This window comes from Plectropomus leopardus, chromosome 5, assembly GCF_008729295.1.
Source record: "Plectropomus leopardus isolate mb chromosome 5, YSFRI_Pleo_2.0, whole genome shotgun sequence".
In the NCBI taxonomy this organism is placed as follows: Eukaryota; Metazoa; Chordata; class Actinopteri; order Perciformes; family Serranidae; genus Plectropomus; species Plectropomus leopardus.
Genome location: NC_056467.1, coordinates 11280489 through 11302221, shown reverse-complemented (window position 1 = coordinate 11302221; position 21733 = coordinate 11280489). Strand labels below are relative to the sequence as shown.

The following is a 21733-nucleotide window of genomic DNA, read 5'->3' as shown; positions in this document are numbered from 1 at the left end:
TGGGGGATCTTAGATAGATTTCTTTTTTTGCAAGACTACAGATATAGCTCTATGCTCGATAATGTTGGTGTGTTGGTCAGTCTGTAAGTCTACTACTTTGGTAATCCCATACTTTGGTGATCCTGTTCACTTATTCAATCAAATATATCCACATAATGGATTGACACAAACTTTAGCAAAGATATTCATATTCCTCCAAAGATTGAATGACTTAGTTGAATCCCTGGCCGCCATAACGTTTGTGGTTTTGCAGCGAGCAGTCAGTTAGATAAATTATCATAAAATTTGATATAGCCACTCATGTACGCCTAAGGATTAACTGTATTAAGTTTGGTGATCTCCTGACTTTTTATTATCTCATAGCATCATCAGGTCAAAATTACAGTTTGTCCAATACTTCAATTTATTACCAAATACATGCCTTACTTACTAAACATGAGCACATTAGCATCATCACTGTGAGCATGGTAGCATGTGGACTTTAGCATTTAGCTCAAAGCACCACTGTGCCAAAGTGGGCTTCACAGAGCAGCAAGCATGACTGTACACTCCTGATTCTCCACAGGCTGCAGTTACTCAATTTAAGGAAAAGAAAATCTAAGTTTAAAAGTCAGATTATCTTTACTGCACTGTTCCCATAAGGCCAAGAATGAACTCTGAAGTGTATACTTGAGTTACTCAAGTCTTTGGAGTAAGGCATCTGAGCAAGGACCTATGCCAGCTGGACCTGCCTTGTCAATACTGGTGCCTGTTTGTGTGTGTGTGTGTGTGTGTGTGTGTGTGTGTGTGTGTGTGTGTGTGTGTGTGTGTGTGTGTGTGTGTGTGTGTGTGTGTATAACATCAAATCAATAAAGTACCAGTAGCAGAGATGGCAGATAGAGCTGGGACCGCTTTGCTGTCTATCTTCATATGGGGAGAGGTTCCAGAAACTGTGCTGCCATGTTTTTCTGGAGAGAAATAAGAGAACTGCTTAAAGACGGCATTTGTTTTAAAGACTCGGTGAAGAAAAAAAGTCTTTGCTAAGTTTCCATGTTGTGTTACACATCAGTGTAATATGTGCCATACAAGTATCCAAATGTGTTTCTTATTAAGACATTCCAAAGCTCAGGAAGCTGATAATCTTTTCTTTGCATTAGATTTTCTTGTGTTCTTCAAAGATTTTTTAAATTAATTCTTAATATGAATACTTTAATTTCCTTGAAAACACTGAAAAGGGAAAAATATATAAATAAAAATAGACTGCTAAGGCTGAGACTGAGGCTGGGTGCTTCTTTGTATCCTGGTTTGTTGTCAGTTACCTTTTAACCCTGTATCACTCAATACCTGCTGTAATCATATGATCAATAAATACAGTCAAATAAATATATTACATGCAGAGACATCTTTAAGGCATACTTTAATGATTATTTTGTTGAAAAGTCCACATTCATACCATAACAGCCCCATCAGTATTCGTGACATGAAAATCTATTGCAGAGACCTAGAAAATCAGAGAATCAAAACCTCTAATGTGTGGTGTCAAATCTATGTATCAGCCTGAAGCTACTCCATTGGCAATGAATGGGAGGATTGACTTTGAGGTCTCCAGTGGAGACTGCCAACTTTTACTGACTTTTGTATTACAGCAGGGCAATCACTTTCAAGTCATAAGGCACACTCTAGCTCCCCGAAAAATCATCTTTTGTTCTCTAAGCATTAGAGTAAAAATCATAGAACTGGGAGCATTACAAATGCTATTTCATTTTTTGTGGCTGTGAACAGCAGCTGTGAATATTCATCGTTACACACTATCCTGAGACAGAGAAATAAAATGTGAAAAAAAGCAGCAATTTAGTTGTTTTTCTGACTGCATGATAGACAATGGCTTGGTTTTCTTTGTACAACTGCCATGAGAGCTTTTTGACAGTATTTATAATTCAAATGATAAAGAAAACCTGCCAAATATTTTTTATTTAAATTTAAAAAAAAATCCAGTTGTTCCTCTGAAATCCCAATATATTAAATCTTAAAAATCAATTTAATGAATCAAAAATAAATAAAATCATTATTATGGAAAGAGGCAAGTCCTCATATATGACAAACTATTACTAACTGTGTCTACAGCTGCTGCTGTAACTAATGCATGAAAAACCTCTCACAGTGTTCATTCTCTATTGATCAATCATTGAACTGCAACGTTTCTACCTTTTAGTGTGTGGATCAGTGTGCTAGGCACAACAAGCAGAGAGGTTATGAAAAATGGAGACGGGAGGGAAAGGTTGCAATGATACAATCCATAACTTTTAACAACTGAAATGCAAAAAGTGTGTACTGAACTGAACTGGACTGAACCGACTTGCTTTGTGGAAACACAACTTAATTACACTAAGACACTAGACACACAGACATAAAAATTAAGCTAAAATTGTGCAAAACCGGCACAATGCCCTTGAATAGACTTGATTCTTCATCTGGATATAAGTTTTTTCTTGTCCACTCCTGCATCTACTCAGACCTCTCCCTTGACTTTTACTGTATATTCCCACCTCTTCAGCCTCTGCAGAGGTGTCAGGTCCTGGTTCAGGGAGTGTCTGAGTGGGAGCTGGAGGTGTCCTCTTCCCTCCCTGGCCTCACTGGTCTCTCTGGTCTCTCTGGTTCCGCTCTGCTTCGTGCTGTGGGTGCAGGGGTCCGGGTCTCCAAGTACCACTGCTCCTCCTACAGATGACAGACAGCAGTGATGAAAAACAGCAGGGACATTTCGGGATCAATGCAAGATGACCTTGTGACCAACAAGACTGCTGGTTTAAGTCTGCAGATCAGCTATAAGGATTTGAGGACTTAAACAATCAGCCGACTAACTCTCATTAAACTGCAGTGGGCTGCTCTTTACCATAAGTCACTGACTCTGCATGTTATCCTTGCTCATTGACACATTCATAATTAACAGTGTATCCTTTGATAACCTGATTAGCTGAATATGTATAGTGTTCTGTTTTCACCTCTGATAAACATTACACACACAATGTATGAATTCAACAGTATCTAATTAAATAGGAATGTTGCATAAATGACTAAAAGTAGCACAAATTAGATTAAACAAACAGCTTGCGCTGTTTTATGTTTTGCTCCACATGTGAATTTCCATGTATGAAAAAACATGGATATACCCTTGTATACAGTGTACTTATGTGAGTGTGGTTGTGCATTCTTCTTTAAATTGTGGTTGTATTTGTGTGTCTGTGGATGTGGCCACGTGTATGTGTGTGTGAGCCGGAGGCAAACTGAAATGAAGCAACACTCAGCAGACACCGCCCCAGGCTAACTTAATATGGGCCTCCTTTGACACAAGCGCGCACACACACATACACATACATACACCTAACCCCAGCTTGATGCTGGGTTTCACATCCATTTCGTCAACTGGATGCTACCACCCACCAGCATGCTGCAGAGTGGGAGGTAAAGTCTTTATCAGAGCCATCCTGCACCGCTGTACATTTGAACTGTGAGGATCTGAGGCCATTACCTTGACAGTGTTGTACTGAACAATATCTCTGCCATCCAAAACAATTTATTTCACACATGTGGGATATGTTATGTAATTTAAACTGCTGCAGTGTACTTAAATGACCTGCATGTGTTTGTGTACCTGTCCGAACAGGCCAATGGTCTCTCCTGCCAGGCAGCTCAGAGCCACACTGCAGTCCGAGGATGCAGAGAGAAGGAGGAGTCTGTCACCATGGAGACACATCTCCAGGTGAGCCACACGATCAAGGTGAGGACGAAAACTGCACACCAGTTTTGGAGCTTCTTTCAGTAGTTCGTCACATGGCATAAGACAATAATTCTGAGGGACAGAGGAGGAAAGCATTTAGTTACTTAGTCTTTGTTTGGCTGGAAGAAAATTTCTCCATTAAAGTACCAAAAAATGCTGTCCCCCACAGTTCAAGCTTTCCGTTCTTTTACAACACAAAACGTTTGACAATGGCAATGTTGGCAGGTTTTAAAAAATTTAGGATCCATGCATATGATTATAATAAAGGAACAGCATTGCTCGAGGACCTCAGAGTAGAAAAAGTTAGTTCTAGTATTACAGTACAATATGAATATTTTGTCCTGTCATTAGCCCTGTTTGGATACTTTGGATACTACTTACTGTTTATTATATAGAAAAATACATTTCCAAGGAACAGAAGCTAGATTTATGCTTTGTTAGTATTTTTATTTTTCCAAGAGTAAAAGCTTTGAGGAATAGGGCTAATAAATATGACTGATTTATTGTCATCTTTGGACAATTAGGACATCAAATGACAGTAAAGTGTTTGTGATAAAAGAATGACAGGTGAATTCACAAAGGATAGATTTTGGCTACTGCTATCTGCCCTTTTTTTAAGGTCTGATTCACAAAAGACATTGCACTATTGATATTATAGCACAAACATGCCTGTAACATTTTGGAACTGAGTGCAATTTTCCCTTTTTTTGCATCTTATCCCCCCCATGTTATCCATGTCACAAAGTATAAATGTTGCCTTTGCACAAGAAGAAGCAGAATAGAGGTTTCTGGCACAACATCACCAACTTCCAAGGTGCATGGAGAATGAAGAAAATCTTGAGAATGAAGAAAGTCTTGAGGAAATTCTTGAAGAGAGGGATGACACTGATGAAGGCCACAAGCTGAATCTCATTGGTTTAATAAAGTTGTTCTTCAAACTAAAATTGTTGCTGGAGCTTTTTGGCCTTGGCACAAGAACATAGTTGGCAGAACAATGGCATAAAGTAAGAAGAAAACTGAAATTTTCAAACCGCAAACTACAGGTCCTGACTGATGAGGTGCAGTAGCACTCCTGGCACAACAATGCCTCCTCTGGCACTGATGCAATAATGATTAGTAGGTGTGGACATGACACCCTGTTATTGCACTTCAGATACCACCAACTCTCTAAGGATGTTAATGATGTCACTGCATCTGTGTGTGGCTATTAGCATAGTTATTTGTAAACTTGACTTTTTTTTGCAGTGAGGATCCTTTGAAGGGAAAGGGGCCATTTTTGTGCCGTATGCATGTTATCTAATAGAAATACATGCAAATTGAACAGGAGCACCAAGACACCATTTGCTTGCAGCGCAGTAGGGGGTGCATTTCAGTCTTCGCAGGTGTGAATTACACGCTCTCTTTTTGTCTTATTTGTGCAAGTTTAGCAGCAGCTAATGCAGGATGCTAATGAGGATTAAGACAATGTTTGGCTGGGATTGCCACAGTGTAAACTTCCCTAACTCCAATGAAGTAAAATAATGGGGATATACTCCAACGGCTATTGTTATCCTGAACAGGGAATTTTCTAACGTAACCTGTGCCCCCCCTAAAAAATAATGTAACATTAGTTTATGACATTCTCCAGCCCTTGGCCTTGGTTATAAAACTATGTTGTGTTACTACTGTGATAGTGAGCCAGCTGACTGTACATGCTAACATTTGCAGCTTACATTAGAGCACATAAACCCACTCTTTAACCATTTTGCTTTTAGGTTTTTAGGTTTTAGAAAAGTCATTAAAAACACACCACCCTCTTATTATAGCCACACAAAACCTGCTTCATTGTGTGCACACATCCATAGCTTAATAGGTCTGCCAAATTGCTGAGCTATTGTCTGACAATTGCCGTTCATGGGAGGGGTTAAGTGTACAGTAAAAAAAAAAAAAAACATTTACAAATTTTTTTTTTTTTATAAAATATAAATCATAACCTTTGGCCATGTCTCTTTTTCTGCAAGAAACATACGGTACATTTATTTTAATTAACACAAATGCTACTTGGCATGTTGTGTAATATGTAAAATAATTGAATCATGTTAGGACGAGACCTGGTACTGAACTGCAAAGCCCCTCATCTGAGAGCACAACACTGGATACTGTGCAATCATGTTAGTCATCCAGCTGATTCCAAACTTGCCAAAGGACAGGATTTCTACCAGAGCACTGAGCCTGTCCAACTTCTTCAACTCTGCTACATATATACATAAATCACCATAAATTAAACTGGAAGCCAAATGAGACGCACCCATCTGAATTCATCCCCTCTTATAAACTGTGACAGAGAGTTGAGCTCTGAATATTGTGGCAATAATACCCGAGAGGGTGTTCTTTTACTGCGATTATGAGCATGACAGTGATGCAGCTCCGCCTTATTCCGATGGCGCGATCTAAGTCTTCATAATCAAGAGTCAAAAAGTGAAAAGGCCTCACCAAGGTACCAGAAACTCTTCAGCTTCCAAATGTGTGCTATGTATGTAAAGTGTTCATGGGCTGAAGTGAATCTCCAATCAGCTAACTAATTTAAAAAAATCCAAAAAATGTGTTTTCCACACATGGAAAAAGTACCTCCTTCTGCCAATACATCAGTGGATATTTACTAAATGACTGACTGGTCTGCTTGTACTCTAGCAATCTACTGAGCTTCAAAATGACAGCACTGTGTGTCATTTTAAAAAATGAACTGATCTAATGGAAATCTGGAGATTCACTCTTCATTGTGTACTACAGTTTGTCTCTAGATCACTGTCCCTCCCTCTGGCTCTCTCCTTCACTCTCTCTCTTGTTCATTTTACAGTATACTAGGCTTGCAACAGTATGAGATTTGCACAATAATGTCTAAGAAAATATCAAAGTTTCCTGGTATCATGGTATTACACAAGTAATATTATTATCAGTCAGAATGACCCTTAAAGAAATGAAAACAGAAGGTTTAATTTTGGTTGAACACATGTTTCCATTTTTAATGGAAGTACTGGAAGTCTCCCTCGTGAAAATACCTAAAAATATCTGTATCCTGGATGCTCATTGGATGTCTTTAAAAGCTGTTTTTGGCCCATTTCCAGCATATTCATGTGTCTGCATTAAGCAAGGAACTTGTTCTGCTTAGGGATCGTACAGAGTTTGACAAAAAAGTATTTACATATGCAGCTCCATATATGTGAAATCTTCTGCAGAAAGACTTAAAGCTGGACTCATTGATTCCTTTAGGCCATTTCAAAGCTATGCTGCAGGACTTCTGTACGTCATCTTCTACATGCCCTGAAGTTGGGGTGGATCTTAGCTGGTCTTTTAATTTTCTCATTTTTATGGTTCACCTGTAGCATATATTATTTAAAGCTGTTTTTAGCCCCTCCATGTAATAATGTCATTATATGTTCTTTTGGGTTTTTTTTTATATATTGGTTGTTTTGGAGTTGCATTTTGATTTGACTTTTATATCATGGTATGCCTTAAAACAATATATCACTGAAACCCTGCAGTATACACTAACATAATGGTGACTTGTACTTTCAGTGTGGTACACTGCAGCCGATTTACGATACATAATACATGTGTGTGCCACAAACACCTACCTGTATGTCCCAAGTCTTGATTGTCCCCTCCTGATCCGCTGTGACTAAATATTTCCCACAGAGGCTGACAGTCATGACAATAGACCCCAGGTCTTTACTGTGAGCTGTGAACTGTCCCACCAGACGGCTGTGGACAGTGTTCCAGAGTCTGACCACTCCTGATGCTCCACAGGACACCAAGTCTGCACCACCTGATGGAAATGAGAGGATATATATTTTGGGAACAATCAATGACTTCTGCGGAGCTAAAGTGGATTATGACACAATGGGACCCTGGGCACAGATATGCAAAAGGTCCCATTTCATCTCCCCTATAAAACAGCAAGACAAACAGACTTTGTGGTGTTTTTTTTATAGTAATAATAATAATAATAGTAATAATAATAATAATAATAATAATATAATAATAATAATAATAATAATAATAATAATAATAATAATAATACATGTTATTTATAGAGCACTTTTCAAGAAACTCAAAGATGCAGTAAAAAAAAAATATCAAAGAATACATTAAAATGCAAAATAACAATACATGCAACATTAAAATTCATATGACATTAATTAGACATTAAAGGAAGTTTGAACAGGTGGGTTTTGATGAATGATTTAAACTGAGAGGTCAGTGCAGGTGTGTCTGTTTTTTGTTGTTGTCTTTTGTTGTTGTTTCTTCGTAGTTGTTAAGCATCATTTTGTGGTTTTATGTCTCTTTCAGGTCATTTTGTGACTCCTTAAAGTTGTTTTGTGTCTCCTTGTGCAGTACTCACCTTGTCTCTCTTTGAGGTCATTTAGATTATCTTTGTGGTAGTTTTGCCTGTTTTGTAGCCATTTGATGTCTCTTTGCAGTTCCTTTGCATCCCTTTATGGTCTTTTAGTTTGTCTTTGAGGCCAATTTGAGTGTCATCCTATTTGGTATGTGTTAATTTGAGTAACATTTTGCAGTTGAAGGACTGGGGGACCCTTGACACTTTGGGCCCCTTGATACTTTGGGCCCCTGGCCACGTACCTGGTAGGTCCATTCAGTAATCCATTTATGCTGTAGTTGTGTTTGTTAAGTTTAAAAAGCAAATAGGTAGCAACAAAAGCACAAAAACTGAACCACAGAAACCTTTAAAACTATCTGCACATGCAGTTTTTGTTGCCTCGACATCATCAGTGATTCACTAATGATGTACAGTCTCATTTTAGACAGCACGGCAGGGAACCTGAAGTTAGGAGCAGATAAAGTATCAGTCTGACCTCCCGCAGACCATCAAGAGGCCAATCTCCCAGACGGAGTTAGAGATTGTAAATTCAAGAAATTCACAGTGCATTAGCAAACTTAGATGCTGAGTCAAAAAGTGGCCACAGCTGGATTTTTTCCTCATCAAAGCTGACAAGGTGCTAGGCAAAGTTTTGCCATAAAAAATGAGTTGAATCTGGGACACAGGAGCTCACAGCCACAGTGAGTCTGAACAACAGACATAAAGGCCTGACTGATTTTTTTTTCTTACCAAGCTAAACAGCTAGCAGAAGCAGCAGCTTTTGCAGGAATAACACTGATAAAAAAAAAATCTAACAAGAATAAAAGCCCAAGCAACCATGAGTATAGTTAAAATAAAGAAAAACAAAGTTCACAGTTTTAATTGCTGCATATGAAAAGTAGTTAAAAATGAGAAAACTTGAAGCAAACTCACCACTTCAAACAATCATTGATGTGCAGCTACCGTACAGTAACTTAGCACAAGATACCCGAAGCCTCTTTGCAATGTGTAAACACAAGTGTGCAACTGTGTATTTCAACAACAAAAACAGAGCTGTATATGCATTTAAGAAAAGGCTTTTGATGGTAGAACTCTTTCAGCTCTGAAGTAACTTCACTGTGTTTGCATCAACTATAACTTTTCAAATCACAGACTCTCAAATAACTCACACTACAGTATACAGACAAAATATTTCAAAATAAAGAGGGACAATCACTATCTGGTTTCAGAGTTGGGGGAGGATTTTATGGCTTTAACAAACTGGTTACATTTTTTGTCCAAGATGACACAACTCAAGTCAAAATACAAAATGTCTTGGGGTAAAAAGAGTTTGCTTTGTAATCACTGTTTTTATTTTGTAATAGCTCCTGAGGTGATGTTGCCTAATATTGTTACTCAAAGATTATGCATCTTACAACACCTATTTTAAAAATAACCCATGCTTAAAGGTTGATAAGGATTATAGTTGCTTTTTCGTTTTTACCTGTAGCTGCAGCTGCAGACGTGCGTCCTGGTATGAAGAACAATCTCGTGATGGCAATGGAGTTATCTGAGTCTTCTTTGCTGTTCACACCAAGATGAGAATCAGGGAAATGACCTAGAAAATCAGTGTTGAGCAAAGCATTGAAAGATAAAGAAAAAAATAAGAGGGACAGACCACAAGCAGAGGAGCAGGAAACATTTTGTTATACGATTGTAAAATAAAGTGTTTGTTGAATTTAGTCGCATATGTGTGAGAAGTGAGACTTCTTGCCTTCTCTGTGTTCAGCATGTGGCCGCAGTTTTCTCAAAGCTTTTTCTGTGCTGTTGTTCCACACAATAATCTCTCCATCGTAGCTTCCTGCACACATCAAAAACAAGACCAAGCAAAGTGAGAGAGCTTATGATGAACTCTTAAAATTGCACAAGGCTTTTTGGCACTTTTATTTTTTAATCAAAAAAACTGTCAGGCTTTCATATCAACTAAGCTAATTAAAACAAAATTTTCAAAAGAAATATAAACAATTAAGACAAACTTTCCGTCAACAAACACACTTTTGCTTTCCTCGTGCTGCTGAATCATGCAAGCCAGCCACTAAAAACCACTTTAAAGATGATAAAGCTCAACATCTGTCCTCAGCTACCATCTGTTCCACCACTCCACATTCACCTCAACAGAAAATGCTTTTCAAATAATCTACATTATATATAAGAAAGAGTCTGTGTGTTTATTATATGAGGCAGGAATCTCATCAGGGGGTTCGGCAGTTGAACAGCAGGAGTTAATGAGATATGTGAAGAGTGTGTTAGTTAAGGGTGTGAGCAAAAGGAGGTATAAAGTTTATGAGAGTGTGGGCAGCCTGCATTATTCATGCAGCCCAGGGCCAGGGTCTGTATTTCAAGTGACTTTTATCATGCTCTGTGTGTGTGTGTGTGTGTGTGTGTGTGTGTGTGTGTGTGTGTGTGTGTGAGAGAGACACAGATGGAGAGATAAAGGGAATGATAAGGTGTAAATATCTGCATCATCTATGCAATGTTAAGCTTTATAATAGAGCAGGATTAACATCACCTTCATCACCTTTTAAAAGACCTTGAATGCACTAAACCTTTTAACTCACATACACAGCACAGAGGCCTGTGGGCACAGGGTTACATGTTGATGTTTACAGTCAGTGGGCATATCAAAAAAAGCAGCAAAACTGATGCAGCAGAACCAGAGATGGTGTTTTATTCTTTCTTTTTCCTTGGGAAACCTAGAAGTCCCTACACTATCCACAATGCAACTTGATGGCAGACAGTTCGCTGCAGATTGATATGCCAGTAGTGACTAATGTAGCCTTAGAGGCTGTACACATGATGCGTTTTTTGCACGCACATTTCTATTGTTACTGCAACAGTTGTGCCCTGAGGTAAACAGAGTTCAACTTTTGGAACACAGCAGCGTGCAAGGCACGTCATGTGATGAGGAACAAACAATTATAGCTAACACATACTGTATCTCTCCTTTTTCTTAAATATCAGTCTCAGTCTATCAGTCTATCAGATAAATATGGAGGAGAAAATGGATCATTTTAATGCAGGGATAACCTGAGCTTTACATCTCTCCCACAGACTATATTTTAGGCTCAAAACACACTCAAGAAACAGCTGGAAGAAGATCAGCTCTGCATTCAGGATTTCTTGAAAGAGGGCTATGACACAGTGATGGTTATAGTTGTTAAGCAACCTCAGATGCAACTCCTCACGCACATAAACGTTGGCACAAAGTGGACACAAGAGTAGCACCTAGCGCCAAACCTCGCGTTTTTCAGGTGGGTAAAAGATGGGGCATGTGTACCACCTCTCAAGCTGCTGGCTTTAGGTGGAGTTCAGAGCAGGTTCCAGACGTCTGGTATAAAACATACACATTTCCTACTTGTCAAATATGGCAGCTTGGTCAGTGGCGCTGCAATTCAACCATGATGCCCTAGGTATCCTTCTAGTGTCAGTTTTTATTACCCAAGGATGGTGAGTCAACTTCCACGTTTCATGCATAATTTTTCAAAGGACCCGGAAGTCCTACAGCATAAAGTCATAGAACAAAGCCTGGAAATCAAAAGAAGAAGGGATGAAAACAAAACAAGATAAAGGATCAACAACAAGTGTTATCACCACTCAGCATGCATCCCGTTTGACACTTGTTAACTTGTTTGGTATGTGACGTAATAGGTCAACCAGAAGAGGGTCCAAAAGCAACTAGCGAGTCAGACATACTTCCGTCAATACTGGGACAAAGGCAGTAGTCCAATTAAATGTCCTAATCGAGCTATAACCATAGCTCGACTTATCTGTGCATGGAAATGGACTGACTGACGCTAAAGGGTGCCTCGTGGGTCAGAATCAGATGCTGACAGCAACTGACCAGCAGTGCCAGACCCAGCACATTTGGTGCCCTTTCCTTTCCAGCCCTTTTTTCTGACTCTAAAACGCTCGCCTACACTCTTGACATTTAGGTGAACTGCTTTGCCAGACTAAGCATTACATTTTTGGATCACATTTTCCTCATGTTAGATCTTTTTTTTTAATGTCTAAATATATTTTTGGGTGCAATTTCCGCACCTCCCTCTGGCTGGCATCCTAGGTAGCCGCCGATGTTTCTTATATGAAGATTCTTCACTGCTGACCAGGCTGCTATATTTGACACCCTATGAATGAGAAATGGTTGTCTGGTAAGCTCACAACAGCACCCTGATTTTTTTTTTTTAGCTTCTAGACTTAACCAGTGTTGACTTAAGTGACATCACTTGAGGACATTTATCAGACTTCAGGCACCTCCCTCTGGAGCCTCAAAAGGCTTTATACAACCCCCTCTTTGACTCACTAACTTGTCAAGAAAGAAGTTTTAAATATACTGTACATATAAATCAGAACATCCTCTGCTTGAAAAAGATGTCCTCACTGTCATTCAGCGTTCTGATGTCTACGTTCTCATTTCCATTTCTAAAACATTTTTTGGCTGTCCATCAAAGTTCAGACGAGTTGGTCCTTGGTCGCTTGGAAGGTGTTCAGCCATGGAGGATTATGGGATCCGAGGAAAGTAGGAAGAGTGAAAAGGGGGGAGTTTGTGACTGAGGGAGGTACACAGGACCCCTGTGTACATGTGCCCTGCTCTGTGTGTGTGTGTGTGTGTGTGTGTGTGTGTGTGTGTGTGTGTGTGTGTTTGACAGTGTCTGTGTGTGAGAAGCCAAGCGGAACCTAGCAAAGACTCTGAATATGGATGAGGAGGCTTCAGTCCCACATCAGCCAAATGTTCCTACTGCAATTGATTCAACTTGAGACACAGACAAACAGATGCACGCACACGCATAAAACACATAGACACACATACATACACTGAGTCCTTCGTATGTGTGTGTGTCCAACAGAACTTTAAATTGACTTTTGTCACTGGTGGCCTTGATGCCACTGCTGCTTTCACTTGGCACATAACTAACACATTCTTTGGCAGCACACATGCTTTGATGTGAAAACAGCATTACTCACTGCAACCCTGAAGAAATGTGCTGGCAACTGAAACTAATGCGTCATCGCTTTTAGACGCCGTCTTTGTGCTCAACGGATTTAGGCAAGGAAGAATTAGCAAAAATAGTTAATGCAGAAAATAACACAGCGATAGTTCACAGTCACCTTTTACTTTAAAGTGTGCGAGCAGATAAATGTGGAAATGCGCGAAATCGGGACGTGACTGGGATTCATCTCTTTTTTTCACATCTGCCCAAAGGCCAGAGAAAGAGAAAGCAATACACATATTAAAGCGTAGGAGGAATTTATGAATGAATTACATAATTTTAATAATTTTTTGAGGAGGTTTGGATTAGGGTTGATCTGGATAAACCAGTGCCTCTGAGGACAGAAAACCATTACAAAATCATTAAGGTCACAAGTCTGATAACCACAAAGTCTCATGAGCAAAACCATAAGCCAAAGATCAGGCAGAGTGTTGTTATTTTGAAATAAAGAGTACTATTTATGATGCAAATCATTTGTATTCATCAGATTCACGGAAATAAATCGCAGATAAAGAGGGATTTCTTGCTGGAAAACTGTAAAAGATTCGATCACAGCATTTGTTTTGTCAATTTCCTGCATCAGCTATTAACAAAAGGATTCATTGTTTCGCTTTAAGCCGAAAATGTGACCACACTGTCATTTCAGAGAGCTCTGCAAATAAACACACAAACATACATCATTTTTTCCCTCTTCCTCTAGCATATACAAACCTCCACCTCTGCAGCCTTGCAACACACAAACACACACGTATGCATGAAAGATGTGAAGTATTAGGTCTCATTTCCCCTCACTCCCACTGTGAGAGCTCTAATAAACATAATTTAAATTGGGCATTGGATTAAATTGGAGGTGGTGGGTGCAGCAGATGTGTGCGTGTGTGTGTATGCGTGTGTGTGAAAGAAATGCAGCAGGCTAACTAGGGAGATGAGGTAAAAAATAAAAAATAAACAGAAGTGAACGGGGAGTGTCAGAGACTGAGAAAAAAGAGAGGAAGCAGACAGAGAGAAGAGCTGAACACACCGACAAGGAAATTGGGGAGCGAACTTTGAAGAAGTTTCCAAGTTCACAAAGTAGCTCCTGAATTGTGCTTTTGTTCCAGCTCTAGCTATTCATTTCCTTCCAAACCATTTCTCTCCCAACTTCGAGAACACCCACTCTTATCTACCTTTCCACCTCCATCCTTCACTTTATCGCTCTCTATACTTATCTCTGGGGTTGATGCGCCCCAGAAGGCCAGAGAGGGTCTACGGTTTATGTCTGCGTTCTACATGCACAGACTGCTGGTAAACTGAAACTGAACTTTGAGTGTGTGTGTGAGCCAAACTGATACAACTTCACAAACTGAAGAGCATACTGGGGCAAATTGGGTGCAGAGTGTTTGTAGTTTGATGGTTATAGAAGTGGACCAGTGACTGGAGGATTGCCAGTTCAATCCCCCAGGCAGAAAAATCTAAGGATGTGATGAGTGCTGAGGCACCTAGATGGTATTTTAAAGTTTCCTATCTTGCATAAAGACCTTCACAGATTGGGACATTCTACTTGTCTTTTGTTATAATGTTGATTTTTATGTAACTTGCAAGGTTTTTTTGTGTCTTTGGTGAATGTTGGTTGTCAGTCCTGAGTTACTTAATGTGACAATTGCCACAGGTTTGAATTCCATGATCCACAAAATCAGTAAAAAAAAGTAAAAATCATGCGCACAAACTTTGGAGAGGTTCTAAAGTTTGTATGAACTCAGATGTGGATGTATTTTTTATTTTTTAAAATAGAGTGATTGACATACAGAGGGAAAACTCCTTTTCTGCTCTTCCATTAGCCAGCGGGGGCCCAGTATTTCTGCATTTGCATAAGCGCCGGCATGATTTTAGGACTATTACTGATTTCACATATTTGAGTAATTTGCGTTTCATACCACTGAATCCACGCGCTGATCAGCTGCCGGTATTCTGGATAACTGTCTGCAATGTATGATTAAATCTTTTTTCCAGCGCTTTTACTTAAGGAATACCCTCGGTGATGTAATAAATACGGACATAACAACACCCACAGCTGCTGGTCCAACTGACTATGTGTGGAAAAAAAACAAAGACATTTTTTAGTCTGAGTAATTGTCCCTCCAAGCTCTCTGTGGGTAGTGCTTAGTCATGGTTATTTTTCCTCTCTCTCGTTCACACACACACACACACGTGCACACACGCATGCGTGCGCGCGCACACACACACGCACAAACAGAGAAATAAGTGGAATCAGAAGTGTGTGTACGTTTTTTCGGAATGTCTTGATTTTGCCTATTAGACAAGTGTTAGTGCTGAGTGCTGTATGTACTATTTTTTTAATCATACATACCTCTTGACTTTTCCAGTTCACCTGCCTCTAGTATAGCTCTAAATAAGAATTTAATTAGGACAGAACTGGGCTCTGACATGTAAAGGTTTCAGCCTGTGGTGGAGGCAAATGTCAGCTCGGAATAGAGAGAAAGTAAAGTGTTATTCTTATAGCTAATAAAATACTGATTTATGAAATAAACTGCCAAAAAAAGTATCTAATCTAATATATCTAATATATCTATCTAATATACGGCATCTAGACAGTGTGACTAACAAAGGACAACAGGGAAGAACTCTGAATCTAAAGGTCCTGGAAGTCATGTAAAAACCAGATAGGGAGTTTCTAATTGGATCATTTTCAATTTACTTATAGCTGTTTTTACTTATATTGTATAATTTGACTTTATCTATATGTTATTGACTTTTAACCAAAAACGCTAAATTGATGGGTGTTAAACTTTTCAGTTGTAGTACACACTCATAGGTATGCAAGGCTGTAAAAGCACACATCAAGGCAACACTTTTAATTGTGAATGCTGAAATATGTTGAGTATTTTCTGCTTTCACATGCGCAAAGACGCACATAAAAACACAGAGCTATTTCAAGCAGAGAGAGTCGTGTGGAGCACAAGTCCTTTGATAACAACACCACTTACTTTAATCAGCAGATAACTGCTCCCAGTTATTTTTCATTTCACTGGAGTTCTTCTTTTTAAGATTAATTTTCATTTCTTAGACTTTACCCCCCCCCCCACCCCCCCCCCTTCTTCCAGCTCTCTCTTTCCTCTGCTTGAGCCCTCACTTTTAATGTAAGTCAAGTGTTTTTTAGGAGAGAAAACACATAGATATACAGGAGCACACAAGCACATGTTGTACAATGTGCCTGTGAACAGTGTGTCATCTTTAGATCAACACTGACTTTTAGTTTTCTAGTCAATATCAAAACTGTGGTTCATGTCTTAACATAAACATATAGAAACACACATACAACTACACACACCTGTGACCAGAGTCTGTGGCGGCTGAAATGCAGCACAGAGCACATCACTGCGATGCTGAACACCTCCTTTCCACTCTGACGGTTCAACAAAAGACTGCGAGAAGGAATGCAGACGGAAAACTGTTAACATCCTGCAGAGACACAGAGAGACACAGAGAGGAGGGGGTGGTGAGAAGTGAGGAGGGTAAAAAGGTGTGACACATACACAGACTTCATAGACTTTCTTTACAGTATACTAGAAAGACACACATATATCTGTAGATGGTTTGTCCACAAACACACACACACACACACACACACACACACACACACAGATACACACACTCCATGACATTTTGTGTGATTATTTTACACATTGTCGACATTATCCTTATTACTAGTAATAGCAGTAGTAATAGTGGTAGTATTAAAAGCAGTATCAATAGCTACAATAGAAGTTGTGATGGCAGCGGCTATATTACTTCTTAGTGATATTTGTAGAAAAAAAATAATAGTTGTAGTTGTAGTAGTAGTAGTAGTGGTAGTAGTAATAGTGGTAATAGTTTTGACAAGTAATGTAAAAATATGCACCAATGTCAATGTTAGCAGCAGCATATTATAGTAGCGGTAGTAGTTGTAGTAGCAGTAACAGTAGTGGCTGCAGTATCAGTACCAGTGGGGGTTAAAAATTATCGATGTCGATGTATAACATGCACATAGCCAGATTAACCATTTCAGTTTGAATCTGGACAAAGGACTTTCTAACTTTATATCCTAAAAGAAAAAAATGCATTTCCTCACACTTTCAGACCATTTCCAACTGAGAGCATTACCAGGAGGGCCAATATTTGACATTTTATACATTTTATTTTGTAATACTTCATTGGGTTATTGTTTAAGAATATTGTCTCTAGAAATGTTGTTTTACACATCAGGGAAGTGCTTGTAATGAACATGGAAACAATTTCTTTACACCTCAGTGCTGCAACAGGCACCATGCATATGAAACAGGGTTTTAAGCACACCAGCTATTAGTTCTGCTTCTTTTGTCTTATATTTCATGACAGCACTTTTCTTGTTTTCTTTCTTGTTGTGCAGGTACTGTACGTGAAATGAAAAGAAAAGATGCACTATTGTTTCAAACTGAGGGATTTGTGTATCAGTGGGATGTGGATATTTCAACCTGCATGAGTTCGAACGAGCAGCAGAAGGCAATCGGACTTTGAATGAAATGCCATGCGACACAGCGCTATATGGATTAAACTGTGGTCTAGGTGGATGTGAAGAAATGGGAAATGATATGAGTGATGAAAGTCATAACGGTAGTATTTCGCTTTACTGCTGCTGATCTGTCGTCTATGTTCTCTTTACCACTGTGACACCCCAGAGAGCAGGAAGAGAAGTGTGTGTGTGTGTGTGTGTGTGTGCGTGTGTGTGTGTGCGCGCATGTGGAGAAGAGAGAGAAAGGGGGAGTCGTATAACTTGATGATAGCACACTGCTGAGTTCAGCTCACTGGGTGTGAAATGATGATGATGAAGATGAAGAGCAGATGTGATGTGAGTATAAAAGAAACACACTCACACACACACACGCACACAAAAATATGAGGTAGTGATACTCGTTAGAGTCCAGATGTCTGTTTGGCTCTGACTCGTTGGCAGGCAGAGAGAGCAGGAGAGGACAGAAATATGCACACACGCACACATGCACACAAACAAACACACAAACACAGAGTTTTTCTCACATACACACATATTCACTGTGACTCTTTGACAGGTGCAGTCTCTTTCATACACAGCGTGCAAACACACAGAGTTTATGAGGGTGTTACTGCATCTAAAGTCATTAAATTCACCTTGGTCCTAGAATTGCCAGTTTAAGTTTTTCAGTACCACACATTTTGAGTTGTTTTTTCAATATTTGAATTATGCATATGGTAGGCTAAGCACCATATAATAATCAAACTTAAGTACACACATTTTAGTACCTTTCCCAGCCCATCACCAGTATACTCCTCTTCAGCAGCAGCACCTGTGAAATCTCCACAGCCCGACCCAGGCCAGCATTCATCCTGTGGAGGCAGTGGCCATTGAAGTCCCATACCTGCAGCACAAAATAAAACTCAATTGCTATCACAGCACTAAATGTCTCTAATTGCTGTGTACAACACCCAGAGCAGCAAACAAGTATTTGCTATGTGAGGTTAAGGCTGAGGTATGGCATCCTGAGGAGAGCATGAAGTCACACTCCCTCTGTGTGTGTTGTAATCAGAGCTTCTCTGTTGTTTGTTGTGGTCCAGCCAGCACACATGAACACAAAATTAACGTTACCTTGACTTTGATTAGCAATTCTGATTAGTTCAACCTTGAGTGCAAGTGAATGTTTGTGCAAAATTTCAAGCCATTTCCACCCAGGTGATTCTGAGAAATTACTTAAAGTATAGGAGTCAAAGTTGCAGTGACCTTGAACTTTGACCACCAAAGTCTGATCAGTTCATTTTTGAGTCCAAGTGAATGTTTGTGCAAAATTTGAAGAATTTCCTCCAAGGCATCTTTGATGTTACATTCACCAAAAAGTTGAGAGATGAATAAATTAACTCAAAAACATTATGCTTCTAGCCATGGCTTTTGCCATCACAGAGGCATAATAAAAGCCGGTCTATTCAAAGAAGCTAAACACATTATTTTCTAGAACTGAAGTCAGGATGACTTGAAATTAGAATATTTTTTGGCCACCCACATGAGGATACAAACAAGCCTTGGTCCTACCATACACCAATCAAACATGACAGCTCAGGTAATATTTCACACAGTCTGTCCAATTTTGGATGATGACGCAGTTTGGATCTGTGTCTGTTGTAGCATTTAACAAAGAAACACTGATTGGCCCAATGGGAAGGCTGTAATTAAAAGGTCAAAATTTCAAATTCTGAATGTCCCTAACTGCTACACCACGGGTTCAGTGTTGATGAAAATTAGAGAGATGATGCATCTTGTTCCATTTTGTCCTGAGGGGTGCCTGTTTCCTCTGCTGAGGATGATTTGCGTAGTCGCTTCAAATGGCTCTGTGAGTATATACCTGACACTGCTTGCACATGCACAGGATGCATATGGCTGCATCCTCACAAAGGCTCATGGGGTAAGAGAGCTGATGTGGTTGATTATATTGATAATAATATGCGTAATTATTTTACTCATCTGTTGAGAAAAATTGCACTGCACATGGATTCATTATGCAGTGCTTGAATGTGGAGTGCAAAAACAGTCACAGTGCACCACTTGTTTGGAATACCAACCAAATTTGAAACTAAAAGAAAAATAAAAAATTCTGTGCTCGACACGATTTTTCCCACAGAAGACACACATGCATGTGCAGTCACATAATTAGAGAGAATGCAGACAGAGAAAGCTATAACTTCTCTCTAAAATGGAAAAATGTGGAAAAAACACTCATTATGTGTGGCGTCAACATGCATAACCAAAGATACCCTATCTCACTGATTCAAAAGCACACAGCAGCACTGAGATAAAAGAGAGGCTGATGGTATGCCACTTCTGTTTGAGAGGCATATGCCAATATCTTTGCAGTATGCCAGTGTTGACTAAACACATGCAGGCCTTGACAAACAGTGTGTCGATCATTTTTCACTGACGCATACTATGTCCCAGTTGTGTGCTTGAAACTGGTATGGCTGTGGTTTTACAGTTATTGACATAAGACTGTCACATCAGTGCAGCCTTCTGATATGCAAATGTGGTGGATATACTCTGACTAAACAATGCAAACATACATATACATAAATGTTGTGTTTTCTTATCTTTTAAAGATTTTTTTTTAAGATTAGTGGCTGGTAAATGCTGTTGATGGCTATTAGTTACCAAAGGTCTACAGTGCCTCCTCCTGGCAGATGCCGGTGCTTGCCTCTTTTTGCAGAGTCATGCCAAATTAAACTATACCTGGCATAATCAATTGAAGCATGTATTGTCATTAAAGATGACAGGAAGGTACTCAACAGTGAAAAAAGCCCTCTAAGTCATATGACAATATGGCAATGATAAGAGCAGTGGAATAACAGAAACAAGGCAAACACCGCTGGATCAGAGCAATATGTCAGGACGGTATGTTGATAAAAGAGCTGTATACGACACTCAGAGCATGTCTATGATTGATTGATGATGATGATGATGATGATGATGATGATGATGATGATTGATGAGTCTGAGCTTTCAACATGGAGGTGGCTGAGCTGACAGCTAGCAGAGCTAACAGTGCTAACAATGACAACAGTGTTGACAGAGCTAATATTGTTCGACTGGGGGGAGTCAGAGGATGGGAATTACACTTTTGCAACAAGGGAGTTGATGTTATCAGCAGTTACCGCCTATAACCGCCATGTTGATGCTCTGAATGTCATTTACAGAACCTTTAAGGTTCCCTTGACCTGGCAGACTATTTACATGTGATCCAATATATGATCACATTCCACAAGTAAATTGCCAAAAATAGTGCGGTTAGATGGCACTGTATCTTTGTTATTGGCTAGCTACAGCCATTTCAGCTAAGGCTATATACTATAATAAGTTATTTTACAACCAGTGGTAGAAAGTAATTGCACATAATCTAATAAAAGAACAGACAAGAGTAATTCAGTGTACATCAGGGGCATTTGTAAAACAAATCACTGCAGTGACATTGCTAACGATCACCACAGAAGTTCCCTCTTGCCACTATGGTAGATAAAATGTGAAAAAGTGCTCTCTAGGGTGCCTTTCCAGTGGATAAAATACAGTGCAGTGCTATATAGGCTGCCCTACATGCTAGAAATCTTCTGCACCCTAGTGTGCCCCTACCACATGCTGGTGCCCTTGTTAGCAGCCATACAGGGACAAATTGCAGCAAGGGAATTAAGTGTTCATTTTTCAGGAGAAGTTACTCCTCTGTCACCTCTTCACATCTTGTCATGAAACTTATTTCAGAGTTTGCATTTCTATGAAGACTGACCTACAGCTATATGGTTCACAGCTGGGCAAGTGTGTGTATGTAAGTGTGTGTGTGTTAACCTACTTTGACCTCTCCATCAGCGCCTGCAGTAAACAGCCGGGTCTGCGTACCATCCAGGGCCATGGCAGAGATCTCTGCGTTGCCATGACAACGGTGAAACTGCTTGACCTTTTGGCCTGTGTCAGCAAGCCAGCAGATCACAGAGGAGGCAGAGTCACTGCTGACTACCTGCAGACATAGAGAGACAGGATATCAATCATCAAAAGGAGTTTGATCCTTTCTATGC

At 39.5% G+C, this 21733-nt stretch overlaps 1 protein-coding gene across 1 annotated transcript in view; it reads right to left on the bottom strand.

Moving 5' to 3' along the window:
• Positions 1-2559: 2559 nt before the first annotated feature.
• The window catches only part of LOC121943412 (WD repeat-containing protein 49-like), a 32260-nt gene continuing 13086 nt past the window's right edge, over positions 2560-21733 (bottom strand). The window contains exons 10-17 of the mRNA XM_042486934.1: positions 21511-21675; positions 18434-18549; positions 16467-16597; positions 9865-9951; positions 9595-9708; positions 7369-7559; positions 3629-3826; positions 2560-2694 (exon numbers count right to left, since the gene is read on the bottom strand). Of these exons, the coding sequence (XP_042342868.1) occupies positions 2560-2694; positions 3629-3826; positions 7369-7559; positions 9595-9708; positions 9865-9951; positions 16467-16597; positions 18434-18549; positions 21511-21675 (1137 nt within the window). The remainder of the gene's footprint in view (positions 2695-3628; positions 3827-7368; positions 7560-9594; positions 9709-9864; positions 9952-16466; positions 16598-18433; positions 18550-21510; positions 21676-21733) is intronic.